The sequence below is a fragment of the Pyrus communis genome, chromosome 17 (genome assembly GCF_963583255.1).
Source record: "Pyrus communis chromosome 17, drPyrComm1.1, whole genome shotgun sequence".
NCBI classification, from domain to species: Eukaryota; Viridiplantae; Streptophyta; class Magnoliopsida; order Rosales; family Rosaceae; genus Pyrus; species Pyrus communis.
In genome coordinates, this window is record NC_084819.1 from 2,340,409 (window position 1) to 2,356,547 (window position 16,139).

The following is a 16,139-nucleotide window of genomic DNA, read 5'->3' on the forward strand; positions in this document are numbered from 1 at the left end:
AAAAGAGGGCGACCTCAACTTAACAAGGCTTCCCGTTTTGTGAAGGTTTCTGGAAAATGGAAATTCCGGAGCTCTATTTAGGTCCAACACAGTTGGGTTTTAATAAAAGTAGTAGTAGTAGCAGTAGTCCAGTGGAATCTGCAGAAAGCAATGGTACTTGTGGGAAGAGGAAGTTTTTCAAAGATCACGACCTGAGTAGTGCTCCATCTCCATCACTTCAAACAAGCGTTGATCTTCAACTTAAAGACCCCCTTCCATTGGATTGGGAACAGTGCCTTGATCTTGAGGTCTCTCTCTCTCATATATTTTTTATTAGGGAAACTTTGGTTCTGACCTCTTTGATTGAGCAATAATCTTAGACTGAAATCTTATTAGTTTGAGTATTTTGATTTAAAGAGAAATATTGAATCTCAGATTAAGAAATTTAATATTATTGTTTGGTGCAGTAATGCAAAGATTAATACCTAGCAGAAAGTTTTTTCTCATATTTGAATAGTGTGATAGAGGGCGAGTCTTGGCGCAACGGAAATGTTGATCGTTTGTGATTGAAAGGTCACGAATTCGAGTCATGGAAAGACCTATTTGCAAAGTAAGGGTAAGGTTGTATATAGTAGACGCCTCCTGACACTTGCAAAACGATGAGCTTTTTTGGCTGGGGTGACCTTTAGTCATTTTAAACAGTAATGTACATGCAAGAGAGTATGTCTGATTATGATCTATTTATTTTCCACCAATAACACATGTTCTTAATTAACCAAGGTTAAGATATTGTTTTGTCTTAATTATTTGTCGTAATTGATATTATTGTCTGGTACGTACTTGTTTGGTGCAGTCCGGGAAAATGTACTACCTGAACAGAAAGACCTCGAGAAAGAGTTGGAAATGGCCTATGAACCAGGTATCTGTGAACCTTGAGCTCAACATCTCAACGCTCTCGGGTTCAAGTTCTGGTTCGCGATTCAACCGAAGCTCCGAGACAATCGAAGAGGCCAAGAACAACAACTGCCAAGTATGATGGCAGCAGAGACAGTAGTAATAACAATAACACGGTAGCTTTGGCTTGCAGGAAATGCCATCTCCTTCTTGTTCTTTCCAGGTCTTCTCCTTGTTGCCCCAACTGCAAATATCTCCACTCACTTTAAACTTAATTCCAACCAACTATTGGAAAGTAAGGATTAGACTGCTTACGATAGATATTCTTCCCCTAATCCTCACAAAGCGACGGGGAGTTTTGTTTGCTTGGAGTCACTCTTTTATGTTTTGTCTTTAATATCCTAAAAAACTGAACGTCTACAAATTCGGCCAAGCAAAAGCCTTATGCCATGTTTGGTTTTCATTAGTGCTGTAATTTAGATAAGTAAATACGATATCTAAGTGTGAAACCGTTATTGTGTAATTTTAAGTTTTAGTTTTGGTTATGAGTGATCTTTGTTTGGGAGAAATGCATTAGAGAGATGACCTTAGCATTGGATAGAGTGTCGGTGTATATGAACCAGATAAATGCTAAAGAGACTCTTTAGAGCAACTTCACTCCTAAAATATATCGGGCTATTACTGTCCACGTTATTGAGCAAGGCAGTTATTATTTTTAGTGAACAGTAATTGTTCAAGTGTATGTCCACCTTTAATAGCCCAAACAATCCGTATTAAAATGTTATTATTATTTTTATAAAATAATTATTTTATTTTATTTTCGGATAGGATTTTAGCCAATCTTATTATATCACGTGTCATTATCCAAAAGTACAATTTTTGTAAATTGTTTAATAGTGGCATTGACTAATTTATATATATATTTTTAATAATCTTTCAGTAATTTTTATTAACTTAATTAATATGGACGTTGAATTATAAAAAGATATTGTAAACTAACAGCTCAGATTTTGACACATATGCCAATGCTAACACTTGAAATTTTTCTGATTTTTTAGGCCAAATAATCTAGACCGTTGATCAGAAAACCAACGATTCAAAAGTTGACACGTGGCTGAAAAAAACTAAATGGATGAGTGCGCCTGTTCGGCCCCAGCCCTAATTTCTATCGGCCGACGCGCCTTAGATCATGCATGTATTTCACGCACTTGGCGCAAAATAAGAAAAACAAAAGTTGAACGTGGCTGACATCAGTCACCTAGTCAGTGGGTCAAGTAATTGGAGCCTGGGTGGTGCTCTCCTGGAACCCCAGTGGATTGGGTAGGGCTGGACTAATTTCTTGGTGTGGACTTACTTTCAAGGGATTCTTCATCTGTCATCTCATAATTTTAACGTCAATTTCTGTTATTATAAAGATTGTGAAAAAATATAGGGCGACAATGTAGGCATTGTCTCACCTTGAGTCAGCATTTCTCCATGGACTAAACTAGCGTATCCAACTTGGGAATTTCAGCCCGCCCAAACACCTGCGTTGGGTTGTGTGTTTTTGGGGCTAAAAACCAAACCATTGGCACATTTTCGTAAATCAAATGACAATCCAAAATCCAACGTTTCCAGTGGTGGTGCTATTCGATTGCAAGTTTGCAACTTTGCTTTAATTTCTCAAATTCGCTTCAATCGGAGGGCGATGTGGGTCTCAAAGTTCAAGAACCTGCGATGGGCCGCCGTCGTCCTGGGCGTCGCCAACGCCGTGGTTTTCCTTCTCGGTTGCTTCTTTCTCTTCATGGCTTTGCCTTCCTGTGACCACCACGTCATCATTCCTCTCATGGCCGTTCCTTTTTTGGCCGCTGTAAGAATTGTCACCATGGTCAACACTGGCCTCGCCCAGGAAGCCACCGCCATGACCATTCTCGAGCATTCTCCCGCGAATAGCCCCGCTGCCGTCGACGCCGCTTTTCGCCACGAGACACGGGTATGTATTGGTAATTGTACCATTTCATTTTCCCCTGTTTGGGTTTTGTTTATCTATTTGTTCTTGTTTGGTTGCCGAGAAAGTGAAACGAATTGAATGCGTGCTTGGGGATAAGGTCTGATGAAAACGTATTCTCCAGCTACATTTCCGAACATTGCGTAGTCTTACAGTGTTCAAGGAGAAGGATACAACAACAACCAAGCCTTATCCCACTAAATGGAGTCGGCTATATGAATCCTAAAACACCACGGTTTTGCGCCAAATCTTCCTTTAGCTAAGGAGGAGGAGGATACATACTTCAAAATATCATTAGCAGTTTTTTTTTCAAATTTCGGGAAGGGTGAAATTAGTCAAGGAATTTTATGGTTTTACAGGAAGCTCTATACATTGCCTAATCCTTGTTCTTGATCTAACGTGGAGGATAGAGAGTGTCTCGATAGGCTTATGAAGAGGAAGAGGTTTTGGCAAGAAGTAGTGGAAATAAGGCTCTTGGATAAAGATGATTTCTTGACGACAATTCTTACAAACTAGATGGATGTGAGTTAGGAATATGATGGCTACTTATACCAGATTATTATACTTTTGCTTCACATGTTGATGTAGGACAGAGTAGGGCAGCAGAACTTAGAAAGATTAGTGGAAGCGTAAACACAGAAAACTGGAATCGCTCTAGGGGCCTCACACCCGTTCTTGGCCTCACACCAACAATTGAAATTTGGAATCACTCCAAACAAATTAACACCACCTTCTGCTTCCTAATGGGTGAATTGGAGTGCGCCATCAGAATTTTATGGATATGGTTGAGGTGTGCCACCTGATGCTTGGTGCCACTACCTTGTCAAATTCCATTTCACGTCATGCTTAACGTTAACTAGATGAGTTAGCACTAGGGCTCCGAATTATAATCCCAAGTAGTGAGCTAGAGAAAGAATCCAGCTTCATCTCATCTTCTTTGGAAATTTTTATAAGTTTCTTGATTTACTTTCTTTTTTCATTTTTCCTAATCTGCTACACTCCTTGCATACATGGGCTCTATGTCTTTCAATGAAATAGTTTGTGAATGTTATGTAAGCTTCAAGAAGATATGCAAGTGGATTTACAATTGCCCTATATAATATAATATATGCATGTGATTTATTTTCTTAGTTTTACACCTCTTTGTATCACAATGCTTGTATTAACAGTGAAAAAAAAAAAAAAAAAACATTCTGAATGAACAGGTTAGGTACAAAAAATGGCTTTGGTGGACTCGGTTTGCCACAGTTATTACAGTACTGCAATTTATTGGTGCATCTTACCTTCTGTACAATATGGCTAGCCATATGTCTGACAATGGAACATCAAGTCATTGCAATTTTGGTAAGGTGTCTTCCTCCTTGTATTCACAATTCATTCATGTTCTAGACATATTCCTTCTTTTTGTTAAATGACAAGGATTTCCATTTTAAGGTTATAAATAAAATTTTGAAAAGAAAAAGCTAATGTGAAGTTTTCCTCTTCTTTTTCGTGGGCAATATAAAACTTTCCTCATACACCGGTTTTTCAAGAATTCTTCATATTCCTGATTTTGTGTGGAATTTCACAAGTTTTGTAATGCTTATAATGCAGGGTCAACTTCAAACAATATTTCGTGGAAGCAACATATACTGGGCTTTTTTTTGCTCACGGTGTGTTTTGCTGCACTGCTACAGTGTTTCACAGGAACTGATATTTTAAGATGGAGATCTTTTTATGCAACTGAAGATGATGCATGGAAAGCTCATTACAGGGAGGTATTTGATCATGGCCTTCGTGAGGCTTTGTGCTGTATGGGACGCGTCAAATACTTGTACGTCCTGCATATTTAGTTGAATACATGATACTTAACAAACACGGACAGTAACATGCTTATTTTTATATCTAAAAATAAATATCTACTTGTTTTTAATTTTGCTTGTCTCTCATAAATCCAGGAGTGTATTGGAAGAAGATGAGGTTTTCTCAGTAGCTCGATTACTCGGTGATCTTGTTGCCTATCGTGCAGCAGGCACAGGACATCTGGAACTCATGGCAGGTTTGTTCTGATAGTTTCACTTGTTAATTCATCTATACTTGATTGTACCCTACCTTACTCTTTCCCATTTCATTTTCATGTTTTTTGTTTGGCATGCATGACACTGCTATAATTTTTCCAGGTCTAGCACTATTGAGGAACCAGACACAATCACCCAAATCCTTTGAAGATTGCATGGATATACCTGAAGAGAAGATCAGGGAGGCTGCTGATCTTCATAAATTCGCAGAAGCTGCGTACACGGTATTATGACAAAGTACTTTCTTAAGTAGCTTTACTTTTTCCTCTTTTTTGATTGGGTTCATTATTCAAAGGCTTTTATATTTATAGGCACTGCATGCTGCAGGGACCATTACTTGATTTTGGAAGAAATCCTTTTTTATTTCCATGTGCGTGGCTTTATAGGCAAGGGATTTTGACCCCATGGACTCGTAACAGGTCGTTAATTAATCGGGTATCTTACTCATGCACATGTATAATAGATATACACCATTTTTTCTGCAAATATAATTGTAGACATTTGGAATTTTTGAGTTGATGAAAAGTTAAAAAAAAAAAAAAAAAAAAAAAGAACATAGTTTTGCTGCCATTTAATCTTACTTAGTAATTATGTTTTTCTCTTTTGTAGGCGACCCGTACTTGATGGTGATAATTGGTTGCGAGGTCATGCAGCAGCTTTTCTAAAATATGTTAAGTTGTCACCAGAGGTACTTAGGAAAGGGCGTGTTAACCAGGTGAGATCAACCTAATGGCATTGCTTGAACATATTAGATTAGTGAACTTACATCATGAGATTAGATCAAGAGGTTTTGGTTGATTTTAATAAAATAGCTTATGAATTATAAACTCACATGAAAATTAGGATCTATATGAGATGAAGGGAAGAAAGAGTTCTTTCCCTTAAAGAACATATTTGACCAATGGATTTCAACTTTCAAGAGATACATAGTTTTAGTAATTTTAAACCTAAAAGGTTATATTGTATCTAGGTGTCTTTAATACCTTAAAATGCATCATGTGCAGTGAGTTTTATGGTACCTCCAACCGATCCTATACAGTAAAAGAAAAAAGAGCAATTAGCTACAATAAACATATTTTGGCATTGTTTTGCAGCAATGATAACTGTTTATTATGTTGTCATTGTATCATCCTTGTGTTGTCGTTATGTCATCGTCGTGTCATCGATATATGATCAATACGTTATTGCATTTCTGTAAACTAAATATCAAAATATGTTTATTGCATCTATTTTCCCAAGAAAAAAATGACCATTCCAAAGCTATACCCCATTTTGTAGCCATGGGTCTTGCATAAATAGCACATATCATCTTCTCTTTGTATGCAACAAAAGAATGTTCCATCGCCACAAACTTTAAATAAAGGAATATGGGGTCTAGAGCATATGCTAATAATCTAAAAATCTCTCATATATAGTATATACTTTCTGTCTCAGGCAAAGTGTAAAGCTGCATACTTTGTTCTTGTGCTGCATCATCTAAGATCTGTGGTGATTGCTGTTCGGGGAACTGAGACCCCAGAAGATCTAATAACCGATAGTTTATGTAGGGAATGTGCTCTGTCTGTAGAAGACTTGGGTGGATTGATAAAGTATCTCTCTCTCTCTCTCTCTCTCTCTCTCAGTTATTTTTATGTGTGCTATGGTCTGATAATTTGGTGCTTCTTAGAGTCTGAAAACTTTATCATGGAAGTTCCACTATAAACTACAGTGTTGAAAAGTCTATAACGCAAACCCTGCTTTCCCTTCCACCGGGCCACGCCCCCACCTCTTCAAAAAAAAAAAAAAGGAGAAAAGAAAACATGTCAATGAAGATAAAGTAATAACATCTCCTTAGTACTTGGAACTCTGTTTTGTCTGTTTATACCACTAACTTGTGTTTACTGCTTCTTTCCCTCACCATCAACATTGTATTTGCATTTGGCAGTCAGATTTTTATTATCTATTGTGTTGTTTGCAGTAGCACTAATATTCATCCTCAAGTGAGGCAAGCTGTGATTTCATCTTTCCCGCACCATGGGCACTCTGGTATTGTTGAGGCTGCTAGAGATCTTTTCATGCAAATTGAAGTCAGCCCTAGAGATGATGGTAATTAGATGACCTTCTTGTTGTTTTTTCTCCCTTTCGAACTTATTGGGCTATTTTGAAATCTGTTTTGGTATACGCACATCTAACTTCTATTATCTTTTATTGATATCTATTTATTAGTTTTTGGAATATTGTCTTTGAGTTCTTTATGCTTTTGTTTTACAGCACCGTCCTTTATGTCTAAATCAAATGAGCTGAGGGATAAGATGTTTCCCAATAGGCTTAAGCACAATAAGCTTTAGATAAGTTGGTCTCCATATCAATTTCTATTATCAATGAGCGAACACAATTTGGCAATTCAGTTTTTTGATATGTAGGCCCACTTGTGACATGCTGAAACTTTTTTATTTATTATTTTTTGTTTATTTATCTCTTTTATGTCACTCGTTATGTAGATATTGGAGCTCTTGTGTACTGCAGGAACACTATAATTTAAAGATATATTAGAAAACCTGGGAAATGTTCCCTTGCTAGACTGTGAATGTAGGTCATTGGTTAGGTGATTCTTTGCTTGAATGCGTGGTCCAGATTCAGTCTGGAAACTAAGTATCCACCAACAAAATTCTGACAAGTGGACATTACACTATAAAAATCTTTGAAACCTTTTTGTTTGTTAATTTTACTCCTACATATTGTTAAGAGTAGTGTTCATAGATACTGATACAGGTGGAGGATACTTGATGCAAACATTGTAGGATACAACGATACAAGAACTCTCCAAGAAAGTGGATTGAAAAAAATTGTAAGTTATGTATTTTAGAGAGGTTAAAGAGTGGGTGTTTCCAAACCGTGAAAAGTGCGGACTTTCACTGTTTGGTTGCCTGCTGCTCAATGATTGGAACGATCCGTCTTTTAGGTCCCTGAAGCATTGCCCTTGCAAAAGCAAAAAAAAAATCATTTAAAACTGTTTCATCATCTATATTATGAAGCGAAATGTGGTTTGTTGGATAAAATGTTAATGATGATGCTGGTAATCAAATGGCTAAATGATTCTTAATCTGGCTGATCTTTTGTGGAGATGATCCTATAAAACTTAGACCACAGGTCGGATGATGAACATTCACAATTGATCTTTATGTTATTTGTATCTATTCCTTTTTTTTTTTTTTTTTTTTTTTTTCACGAGTGCATTTTTGCTCACCACCCTATTAATTACCGTTGCGTTACTTTAATTCTAGAGAATTGAGATTTGTGTAGTAGATAGATTAAATCAAACTCATCCAACAGTAATCAATGAGGTGGTGAGCATCACCATCACTTTAGGGTGGTTAGCAAAAATATTTCCTTTTACGCTGCCATTCTCTTTTTTAGGTTACAACCAGGAAGAGCATAGCTCCTCTGTTTTTCATAGCAAGTAAAGAAGAGAGTGTTTACTTTCTGACTCTTCCTTTCTGTTATGTCCTTTTTGTTTTATTTTTATCTTGACCTTTATGTTTTCAAAATTACAAACGGTTCCCATGTTGGCATGTCCTTTCGGTTCTGAAAGTCAAAACGAAAAGTGATCAGGAGTGTTGGACATGCATTCAGGTGTTCTGGGGGCACATCAGTATCCGATACTCCATATTTCAAGTGTTTGAAGTAAATGATTTTCATAGTCAGGAGTTTATGCAGATGAATTTTGGAATTAGGGCAAATTATACACTTGCTTACAATGTCAATATTGATGGAATTGCAGGATCTGGTTCAAGTGGCCTTCTTTCTTCTTTGCTTGGAGTTGGATGTGAGTGTGAGGGGTACAGCATACGCATAGTAGGCCATTCCCTAGGAGGCGCTATTGCTGCATTGCTTGGACTCAGAGTATGTCATTTCTTACTGGGAATGTACTCTGATTGTTTTCCTTTTCCTGTATACAAGTATAATGTGACTGTTTATTCATTTCTTTGATATACTATTTCTAGTTAGTGGCTGAAGGATTTGAAAATCCATATAGGTGAGTCGTAGTGTTCATGAACTCCATGGGCTGTCATGAGTGTACTGTAGATAATCTACCACTCTTCGATAATATTGATGGATGCTCACATCAACTGTGACAAATAGACAAGCTGATGCAATTAGAGTATCTATGCGAGTCATTTTTCTTCTACTTGCTTCATTCTCAATTTTATCCATTTTGATTTTGATGAAAATCTTCTCTGATTTTATTCTCAAAATATGTGTAGCTATATCACCGATACCCAGATATGCATGTCTATACATATGGGGCCCTTCCATGTGTGGACTCAGTTGTAGCAAATGCATGTTCTGAATTTGTTACAAGGTAAATTTGCTTCTCGCTCACACCACTGGTAGTTTGATTTTTGAAAGAAAAAAAAATAAAACAGAGTGACTAGTTTTCATATTTTTATATTGTCCTCTCTACTTAATAAGTCGTTGACTTCTCTGCAGCATTGTATACAACAATGAATTCTCAGCACGCTTATCAGTTGGATCAATCATGCGGCTTCGTGCAGCTGCAATTACATCAATGTCACAAGATTCAGAAACTGATACGGCTATGATATTAAGGCTTGCGCGCCATTTCCTTCATGTAAACAAGTGCCAGCAAGATGGGACTGACGTAAAGGATTCATCTTCAGTTGAAAAACTAAACCACCAAATATATGAAAATCAGTATGAGGATGATGTGGCAGGTATCGACTTTTTTAGTATCATGAGGTTAAAAATTTTTCTGACAAAGACCCGCATGACTTATGTTATCATATAATCATGGGCATGACTCCTGTCATGAAGCGGATGAAGGATCTTGAAAAAAAATTACTTTTCTATTGCAGCTTGTCAGGAACAGCATCAAGATTTCATCCTGTGGAATGATGCTGACATGGAGGAAAGAGTTCTTGAAAGTGATCAAGATCAATTCACCAACCCTTTTGCTAGTGACGTTATTTCAGACCATGACCCTGTGTCCCAATTTATGGAAAGTGTCCCAAAATCTGGAAGTTTGACAGCTAGGGATCCCCCGGAGATGTATCTGCCAGGCCTTGTAATTCATATAGTACCACAACCAAGAAGATTCAATATGTCTCCATCTAAAAGCCAGAGAGTTCACGAAAAGACACACTGTCATAAGGCTTATGTTGCAAACAGAGAAAGCTTCAAAGATATTATTGTGTCACCATCAATGTTTCTTGACCATCTTCCTTGGAGGTATCCAAATACAGTTACCTTTAAGTTATCTTCCTCTTTGATTTCTTATTGGAGAAGAAGTTGTGTCTCATGTCCTTGTTTTCGTTGTGTATTTTCAGATGTCACGATGCAATGAAAAAGTTGTTGCAAGCTCAAAGTTCCCAGGTCCAAAGTTCAACAGTTTGAAGTTCCCAGGTTCTTCCTAATCAATCTTCTGAGACTGGTTTATGTGCCCCGAGATTCACATAAGGCTCCCTTTTGTCGTTGGAGTTTATTTTCTTAACTGGAACTGGCATGGCTATATCTTGATCACTGTTGTTACAAACCGTCATGTCCCCTGATCATCTACTTGAACTGGGCTGTTCATACCTCAACTCAACGGCGCCTGAACCCATAATTTTTGCTTCGCATCCAAAAATCTTTGGGGGGCTTGGATATCTCGTAGCTTTGACTATTTAGCTTTTGCAGCATTGGAGCTAGAGGCAGCCGAAACTCATTTTATTGAAAATTGAAGAAGCTTGATTGACAGTAGTATTAGACATTGGACGCGGAGACTCATTTTTTCCTGTTTCTTTCGTCATTAAGCTGCTTGTTTTACAGCTTAACGACACAGGTTTGCTACTTGTAAATATTGCGACCCAAAAAATTTGGATGTGTTACAAATAACGTTAACTTTAAATCAAGTTTAAAAATTCGGGGATTTGCTCGTCAGTGTGGCTACGTGCACGTCTGAAACATCAACTGAACTTTATGATTCTCTCAGCGTGCACCACCCTTCTATCGACTCGACAAAGTCGTTTCATCTACAGAATCAGAAACCAACCTTCTCTCTCAAAACTTGATCTGTATTTACTTTCGTGAGCTTTGATTGCAAGTTAACAACATGCATGTCGTCACCTAGCAAACCCTAATACCTCCTACACCTGCATGGCCATGGGGGACGAAACTCATGTCATGTCGTCACCTACCTTTTCTTCTACTTCTAATTTCAGTTCACATATAGCAGGAATCTGACGATGATTGTTCCTCATGCTTCAACCGCTGCTTCTAAAGATGTTAGCCGGCCGGCCGGTCGATGCCCAAAATATCAGAATACAGAAGCCTGGACAAGATCGATAAACCACAAATAACTAAATCGATGAACTGACAACAAAAATCAGAAGAAAAACTAACCAGCAGCAGCGAAGAAGATGGCTTCATCTCTTTGCATTGAGACATACTCCATAATCATATTCCAGCACAAAAGACCAACTCGGCAAACTTCTTTTTGGCCGGCAGGTCCATCCTATGTTGTTGTCCTTTCGTCTGCAGCTGGCAAAGCCAAACTCAGAGTTGAGACAAATATAGTCTCCTCCTTCTGAGGGAGGTTGCACTTACTGTGGAGCTCTAAAGTATGGATGCGATTCTTGCTTTAAATTGCATGGATATCCAAAATGGTGGAAAAACTTAAAATTGAAGAAACGATGCTTATAAGCATATGCAAGGTCCATTCTCCTATTAATGTGGGATTTATTCTCAACACAATTCATAACGTGTGACGAATTTTCAAACCTAACACGTGCACAACACAAATGGGGTGACGTAGAATGTGTGTAGTTGTTTGGCTTCACATGCCAAACAACAGCTCTGATACCATAAAGAAAGTTGAGGTTTCAAAATAAAACCAATTAGCAATATGGGAGTTGTCGAATTCTTTATAAACAGATGCAAAGTCTATACTCTCGTCAATGTGAAATTCATTCCGAACATAATTAACTATTTCAAGTTATGGTGGCTGTGCCATATATAATTTTACTGTAACGAATGCGGATGATATTCTATCCCTGATCAGTGAAACTAGCACTGTGTGACTCTTAAATATGTCTCTATAACATTCATTTATGTATGGAAGTAAATATGCATGCAAATTAGATTTAACCACATTCATATATAATTTAGTAGCTAATACGTTACCCAAAAAAGCACTACAAATCATTCTCAAAAAAATATCATACGAGTTCAATAATTACCAGGAGCCTAAAGTATCATGCCACACTCTTTTAGGTGATGGTAACGTTCACAACTAGCTAGTAAGGGTCGTAAGAAAATTCGATCTCCTAAATTTAAACCCTAGCATGTTTCTAGTTCACATTCAACATGTTATTATGCATGCAGATTATTGTGTCCTGTATTACAGCACTATGAGTTCTAGATCAATGCTTTCTGTTCGTTTAGTTAAACTGAAATACGTTCGTTGTAAGTGGGTGATGACTTCAAATAAGATATTAAGGACTTACACTTTTACAGCATTTACCTACGATATTGCTTTGGTCATATTGCAACAAAACTAGTTAATTAAGCAAGTGTTTGGGTCCAGTACGTATATATAAGTCAAGTTGCCTGGTAATGTAAAACCAGTGACCAAGCCGCCGGCTCTTGCACTAATAACCTTAACAAAATTTATATAGGAAAGAACAAGGAAAGGGAAGAAGGAGCAAAAGCAAGTAATAAAGCCATTAAAATTCTAACTTCCATCTTAATACGTGGTGGACCATGCATGCATACTGAAAAAACAAGGAAAAAGTAGAAAGAAATGCAAGGAACCTACGAATTCCATCGTCAACTGGGAAAAAAAAAGCAATATTAAGGAGGCTACATCCAGAGAAGTAAAGCCATTGTCTTTGCGGAGTTCAATTCAAGGCTAAATATTCAATAAATATCTTCATAAATTTAGGTCAAAGTACGTAGTTCTTTGTTTAGGTTTTGAGCTACTTAATCCAAAAGCAAAACAGATACCAAATTGAAGTCCAAGACTTTGGTATTGGAAGACCAGGATTTGCATTCAAAAAAGAGCTCTTGACATACAGCAGCGAATCAGCATTTGTTTTCGAACTTCAAAATGTGTCAACATATTTGCAGCTTGCATGGCTACTTTATTTGTGGAAACTTTGCGGCATATACATTAGGGAAAAATATTAGTCAATTGTACTAATATATATGTACGAATTGAGAAGCGTCATCATGTAGCTCAAAGCCATATCCAACACACATCATAATTGATTGATTTCTGGCCTAACCAACTAGCACCCCTCCACCTGAATTAAAAATCGGCAATCAAGAAAAAAAAAAAAAAAAAGACTATTCAATAGCAAATAGCAATATAATAGCAAGATCACAACTAGAACAGATGACGGCCAGCACAAAAACCTTTAACAAAGCAAACCAGCACAATTAAAACTAGACTATTCGATGTATAGCAAATTGCATAATTATGCAACTAGAGAAGCCGATACATATCAACCAGAAGAAGATTGCATATAACAAGTATAACGAGGCCAGATTACAAGGATGATATTTTAGATGTTTTTCAAAAGAAATTCGTCAACAGATAAAGCTAATTTATTTCCTTCAAGCTTACGAGCTCCAGGTCAATGAATATAATTGGCGGTTTGTGCATGATTGCATGGAAAGCTCAGCATCATTCAAAATAATTAACAAGTTGTTGGGCTATCATTTTTCGTTCCCACATCATCGGATAATAAAGAAATTAATTGTATCTTAATTTCAGATATGGTACTAAACAATTGTATAAATGTAACTCTTATTAAAATGACCAAAAGGTTCTAAAAAAATAAGAAGTGGATTTGATATCAATAATATATATGCAATTTAATTCATAAATAAGTGCAATTAGAGATCTTCAAGTATATATAATGATGTGAATATCTTAGTGACTAATCAATATTATGCATGTCGTCGTTTATGTCCATGGATTCAAGATTAGTTAACTATCACATTTGGTAAAATCTCACGATTCACGAGTGTTGAGACATCCCCAGCTGCTTGACACTTTTTTTCTTTTTACATCATGTAAAGAGAAACAAATTTTGACCTCAATGTCGTGCCTCGGCCATGCAAAACCCTAATATTCCATGTTTGACAAGAAAAATAAACCCTAGTCAATGTTTATATATTCCGCATAAACCCTAATTTTCAAGTCGTAGGTGAATTTTCTGCAGCTTTGTTGACAAGAAACACTCTTGATTCGTATCATAATTGTCAAAATGCATATATTTTCATTCAGCCAAGGCCACATAAAAACAAAATCAACAGATCTGCCACCAAATTTCCATTTTTTCATGCACAAGTTGTGTTTATACTCGATAATCTGCCAGCAGATAATGCCACTCATGCCACTTGTGTGTGTGGCATGCATATACAGAATTATTGCAGATACAGGTGACATATTTGCTTTTTTATTTTTTGCTGGAAGACATATATATATATATATATATATATATATATATATATATATATATATTCTGGGTAGTGTTAACAATATCCACACCAAACTTATATGACTATATTCAATATATATGTCCAAATATTTTCCACGGAAATTTGTATAAGACTATTCAATAATCCAATATAATGGAGAATGGACTTCTGCTTTAGATGTTGAAATTCCATTTAACAGCCTGTCCATGTTTATAAATACATAAAAAAAATCTCTCCCCAACATATTTGACCTTAGGGGACGTGAAGAGGAGCCTTGAGTAGACCTGGTAGTTTTTGATAAGACACGGTGACACAACACAAATACGACATGAAAATAACGGGTTTCGACGATAACTAATTGGGTCATTATGGGATGACCCGTTAAGAACTCGTTAATAACGGGTTCTTAACAGGTATACACGTGGGTAACTTGTTTCGACCCGTTAGGAAAAAAAATATTTTGACAATTTTAAAGTTTAATTACTAAAAAATTTATTATAAAATACAATAGCCATATTAATATATACAATATATTCTATATTAATTATATAGTTTTGTATTATTATTCTATATAAGTTACAAAAAAAAAAGTTTTAGTCATTATTTATTTTTATTATGAGAGTTCCTTATTATCATTACTAAGATAAATTTTACTTAACATGTTGTTGTCCAAAATTAAAATAAACTAGTATAATATTTGTATAGGTAAGAACAAAGAAGACATACATACAAGTATGAAAAATGTGAAAAAATATATAAACACTCGTGATTCATTATTATTCCTCCACGAGTAGATAATGGTTACACTTATATTATCGTTTAGATTTTTAAAATCCTCCAAACCCTCATGAATAATGTTTTTAATTTGAGGGCAAAATTAATAAAATTAATAATAATCATTGTAGAAGTGTAAAAAATGTAAAAAAAAAAAAAAAAAAAAAAAAAAAAAAAAAAATACAATCACTCACAGTGACAAGCTTTACAACTTTCATGAAGGGGTCAGCTTCGAAATACAACACTATAATCCATAAACCTTAAATTTATATTTAACCGTCGATTGTCATTTAAGCTTTATTCTTCTTAATGAATTTCATTTTTAAAATTTTCTTTTTTTGAAAACATGATCATCTGGCAGATGTAAGAAGATGAACGGTTTAGATCTTTGATATCACATTTTGATATTTACGGTTAACTGAATATAACTCTGAATATAATATGAACGATCTAGACCGTTCATCTTCTTGCATCCTCTAATAGATCATGTTTTCAAAAAAGAAAATTTGAAAAAAAAAAAAAAAATTGATGAGAACAATGAAGCGTAAATATAAACAACAATCAACGGTTCAATTTTGATCTATGATTTATATGATTATAGTGGTGAATTTCGAAGTTAAGCTTTTCATGAAAGTTGTAAAGCTTGTCATTACGAGCGTTTATATATTTTTTTTTCTATATTTTTTTACACTTCTACATTAATTAAAAAATCATTAAAGACTTTACTTAAATAACAGTCGTAAGATAAATGAGAGTAAATATGTACCGTTGGATTCTATTTCACTTATATTATTAGAACTTTTTTGGACGGAAAAACCCTTCTCTATTCCAATATTTTCCAATTTTACCATTTGATCAATTTAGGTAAGCGAAAATATACTTAAAAGAAAATTGCATTTTTATGTTTTGGATGTGACAATATGGTATGTATATACTTATTTAGTATTATGTTTTTCATTTGATTATTTATTGGTTTAAAATAT

General features: G+C 35.7%; 1 protein-coding gene across 2 annotated transcripts; it reads left to right on the top strand.

Annotated features, from left to right (window-relative positions):
• The first annotated feature begins 2,360 nt into the window (after nucleotides 1–2,360).
• LOC137723446 (uncharacterized) lies at nucleotides 2,361–10,825 on the top strand. 2 transcript variants are annotated; one of them, XM_068462644.1, is made up of 14 exons: nucleotides 2,361–2,845; nucleotides 4,066–4,204; nucleotides 4,454–4,673; nucleotides 4,798–4,898; nucleotides 5,020–5,141; nucleotides 5,245–5,336; nucleotides 5,527–5,632; nucleotides 6,352–6,506; nucleotides 6,875–7,002; nucleotides 8,678–8,799; nucleotides 9,162–9,259; nucleotides 9,388–9,632; nucleotides 9,774–10,146; nucleotides 10,245–10,825. In XM_068462644.1, the coding sequence occupies exons 1-14, from the start codon at nucleotides 2,561–2,563 to the stop codon at nucleotides 10,309–10,311; spliced, it is 2,253 nt and encodes a 750-aa protein (XP_068318745.1). In that variant the 5' UTR covers nucleotides 2,361–2,560; the 3' UTR covers nucleotides 10,312–10,825. The 2 variants fall into 2 exon arrangements, with proteins under 2 accessions (XP_068318745.1, XP_068318746.1); XM_068462645.1 differs by having other exon boundaries at nucleotides 6,878–7,002.
• The last annotated feature ends 5,314 nt before the right edge of the window (nucleotides 10,826–16,139 follow it).